General features: G+C 38.1%; 1 protein-coding gene across 1 annotated transcript; it reads right to left on the bottom strand.

Annotated features, from left to right (window-relative positions):
• Window positions 1-1,382: 1,382 nt before the first annotated feature.
• On the bottom strand, window positions 1,383-3,038 carry LOC125217132 (U-box domain-containing protein 27-like). Its single transcript, XM_048118963.1, has one exon. The coding sequence runs from the start codon at window positions 2,724-2,726 to the stop codon at window positions 1,494-1,496; it is 1,233 nt and encodes a 410-aa protein (XP_047974920.1). The 5' UTR covers window positions 2,727-3,038; the 3' UTR covers window positions 1,383-1,493.
• Between the last annotated feature and the right edge of the window lie 1,446 nt (window positions 3,039-4,484).

Below are 4,484 nucleotides of genomic sequence, written 5' to 3'. Positions count from 1 at the left end.
AATTTTTATACCAATATAAAATATTCCCTCTGTCACTAGATTTTGTCCCTAATAGCATCCGCATCACGTCTCGAAGAGACGAGACCGCATCGAGACGGCGATGCAGCCTCCATCTCGTCTCGACGAGACGTGACATCTCGCCCCGTGTCTCCTTCCGAAGAGGCCGGCCTCGAGACGTCTCGCCACGCGCCTTGGCGACGTGGCGAGCTGTGGTTCTGCGTGACGCCTACTCGCCGACCCACGAGTGGGCGTCGTTTATATCCGTTAAAATTGATTTTTTTTTTTTAAATCAGAAAAAATTCAAAAATTAAAAAAAATATATATAAAAAATTCCAAAAATTATACTAACCGTTTATAGCCGTTTTTTTCAAATTTGTAATTTTTTTTAAATTTTTTTTAAAGCCTCCAATCACTTCTATAAATACCAAATCATTCCCACAAATTATCCACCATAAAAAACTTTCTATTCTCACTCAAATCTTTTTAATGGTGTGTTTTTATTTTGTTTTTTTATGATTTTAATTATGTATTTTTAATTTTTTTAGGATTTTAATTATGTATTTTTTAATTTTTTAGGCCTTTAAATTGTAATTTTTATTTTATTTAATGAAGTGTGTTTTTATTAATTGAATTTGTTGGAATTAAAAATAAAAAATGAAATTGAATGATAATTAAGGGATGAGATGGTTAAGAGATGGAGGGATGCATGTGTTGTCTCTTAGTTAATAGATGGGGTGAAAAGTACAGTGAAGCCCATGAATAGTGAAGAGCTGACGGTTAAGAGACTGATAAGAGACATGGATGCGGATGACCTAAACTATTAACTTTCCCAAATTATTTCCCAAACATATATGACAAAATATATTAAATGTAAATGAAATTATGACTATTTATTCAAACTTCAAAATTTTTATACCAATATAAAATATTCCATCTCTAGATTTTGTCCCTAAATTATTAACTTTCCCAGATTATTTCCCATGAGTAATATATGTGGTAAAAAAACTACAAACTTTGGCTTAGCTGTTTTATCCTCTAACAGGTCATATGGTGGATCTGGTTTGATTGCGGGTCATGAAAAATCTGATCTTAAAATTTAGGCACGTAGTCGCTACTTCTCTTCACGTGGCGTATAACGCGTAAATGATAACACTTATTTTGGGTGAATTTTTTTACATCAATATAGTTTATCCCATAAAATTTATCGCTTTTAATATTTGATAATTTTTTCTTTCAGTAAATTTAATTCTCTAACAATAATATTTTAATTATTATTTTTTTCATAGTATTTTTTCTACTTAATGAACTTTGCATTAAAATTTGAGCAATCCATGAACATTATTTATTTTATACTGCATGAATTTTATAACTATACGAGCATATGATCAAATCTATTTCCTTGTCAACAAAATTTGTGCACACATTTACATTATATATTTCCCATCAACAATAATAATAATAATTAATATAAAATAAAAAAGAAAACCCCTCATTCAAAATGGCATAATATGAGTAGTCTTAGTATCATACCAAGAAATACCAGAAGTCTTTGATCCACACCGTAAAACCCTAAGCAAATCGGCGCACATCCTTCTCACCGCCGGCGAGCAACCGCTCTGCATCACCACCAGCACCTTCCCCATTCCATTCCCCTCCACCACCGCCGCCGCCGCCCTCTTGTCCCCGTGCAGGCAGCACAGGCTCCACAGCACCGCCACCGCGTGCTCCGTCGCCGCCCCCGACACCTTCAGCAGCTTCTTCACCACCTCCGCCACGCAATTCCCGATCTCATTCCGCCCTTCCTTGCTCCCCGCCAACATCTCCAGAAGCCTCAGCGCCTTCTCAATCGCCGCCGCGCCCATCTCCTTCTCCTTCTCCCCCATCGCCGCCGCCACCGCCGCCACCCCGCCCGCGCGCACGATTCTCGCCCTGTTCCTCTTCGATTGAGCCAACCGGATGAGCAAGCTCAGCGCCGCGCCGGAAGCTTCGGAATCGGAGCTGGTGGAGATCAACTTGAGCAATTCGCGGTGGAAATGATCGTCTTCCGAAATCGAATTCGAATTGATCTCGACGCACTTGTGTTTCGCTAGAAATTCGAGGAATTTCACCAGCGCATTCCTCAATCCCACCCTCCCCTGCTTCAACCCTAGCAAAACCCCCAATTTTAAATCGAAATTCCCCAAATCAATTTTTGACCTCAATCCTTCCGAATCGAGATGCTTGAGCAATATATTGCAAAACGAAACGATTCTCTCCAAAACAACCAAATCCCTAACTTCCCCGGCGAGGGAAATCATCGCCGGCAGGATCCCGGCGGCGGCAGCGGCTAAGAAGGCGGCGTTGTCCTCCGATTGAGCGGCGAAGGAGGTGAGGGAGGAGAGGCTTTGCGCGAGCAAAGAGTAGGATTTGAGAGAGAGGTGGGCGTGGAGGCGGTGGAGGAGCTGATTGGCTTGGTCAGGGGAGATGGTTTGCGGGGGCTTGGAGGAGTCAGACCAGATCTGGATGAGGCGTTGGAGGGTGTGGTTGGGGGTGAGGTCTCTGGTGGGGAGGAGCTGCATGGTGGCGGGGCAGGTGTTGTTGCCGGCGTCGAGCCAGCGCTGGATGCAGGCGCGGTCGTAGGTGACGCCGGTGGAGAGGCTCACAGGGGATTTCATGATGTCGAGGGATATCGGGCAGCGGAAATGAGGGGGCATTGTGAAGTGGGGATCGTCGTCGTCCATCACCATTGTTGAGGAGGGGAGAATTGTTGAAGAAGAAGAAGGGAGGGAGTGGAGTAGTATAGTCAGAGGAGGAATGGTTATGTCATGGATGAATTTTGAAATATTCTGATTGTTTGGAATTGGGTGGGTGGTAATGTGGTATGGTCAATGAAAGGTTGTTCAATCTTCCATCTTTACAGCACACACTGGAGCTGGACTTTATGGAGAAGTCGTTTTCGGGAAGGTGGTGAGTGCTGCTGTTTGGTTCTCCACTTTGCGACTATCGTTTCATCTTTACCATTCATTTTCATTTATTGCTCCATTTGCTCCCCCCACCTCCACTTTATAATCTCCCTCTTTTTGAATTAATATCTACTAATTTTATAATTCAAATAGGACTACATACTTATATTACTGTGAATACACTAGGGCATTTTCGAATAATTCCTCTATCTGATTAAAAAATTATCTATAAAATCAAAAATTCATTAACCCCCAACAATTCGTCAAACCACTTCCATATTTCCATGTGTATGGAAGATGTGTCATGTTGGCACTTCCATGCATGAAATATAGAGCATCCACAATGGTGGATGATCATCCGACCATTGCAGCTCGTCGGACGAGTGAGTCGACTGAAAATTCGGTCGCGAATAAAGGGGTGCCTGACCGTCCTCCGTTTCCTCATCCGTCCATTGCAGAAGCACGGACAACGACGATAAAAAATTAATTTATTATATAAAAAATAATTTTTAGTTATAAAAATTGAGTTTTAAATTAATTAAAACTATAAACTATAAACAATTATCTATATTGAAAGATGTGAATTAGTGAAAGATTATATTTTGTAGAATATAATCCTTCACACTAGATGAACAAGTGCATTGCTTGAGTAAACCTTTTATAGATAAGTCTTAACTTCAACTTTTATTGTGACTTCGATGTGATAAATGGTAGTTTTATAGATAGGTTTTTAACTTCAAGTTTTTTTGTGATTTCTATGTGGGACAATTAGTTTTACACTTAAAAAGAGAGTTTTTGTTGGTTTATGTAAAACTTTGTTTGATTTCAATACGAAATTTATGTTTAGCCTAGTGGTAGATGTGTCTTGAAATTTTTTGACTTTTATTATATTTTTCTCATTTTAATACTAACTTTTTTTCCTATAAGCATGTTTATATTTTTCTGGTAATATTTTGACTTTTATTATATACTTTTCTCATTTTATTCAATTTTTTTTTGTTTATACTTTCTTTCCTATAAGCATGTTTATATTTTTATGGTAATGTAAATTTAATTAAGTAATGGAAGTGTTTTATTTAAATTTGTTGTGTTTTATAGTACTATATTATATTTTGCTATTTATTATTTGAAAACAAAAAAATTAAAATTAAATATAAAATATAAAATTTTTAACATCTTTTGTTAAATTAAGTAATGTATTTTGCATTAAATTTAATATTTAATTTTACTATTTATAATATGCGAAAAAAAAACAATACTAAAAATTAAATGAAAAATGAGTTTAAATTGATAGGGCGGACAGTAGGGCGAAACCACTGCAAAAGGGAGGTCCGGACTAAGAAATACTGATGTGGCGACCACTAGGACAGACGATCTTTCCACCACTGTGGATGCTCTTATGCATGATGACCTGGCTTATTTCGAACGGTTATTATACTACAAATATTTATGGTATAAACAATGGCATACTCTTGAACAATTTAGGAGTGCATGCATCTTAATTCTCATGAATCTGAACTTAATACTAGTCCTCCTCTCGTT

The sequence above is a fragment of the Salvia hispanica genome, chromosome 3 (assembly GCF_023119035.1).
Source record: "Salvia hispanica cultivar TCC Black 2014 chromosome 3, UniMelb_Shisp_WGS_1.0, whole genome shotgun sequence".
Taxonomy (NCBI): domain Eukaryota; kingdom Viridiplantae; phylum Streptophyta; class Magnoliopsida; order Lamiales; family Lamiaceae; genus Salvia; species Salvia hispanica.
The sequence above is the reverse complement of the archived record's forward strand: the minus strand, read 5'-3'. Positions and strand labels throughout refer to the sequence as shown.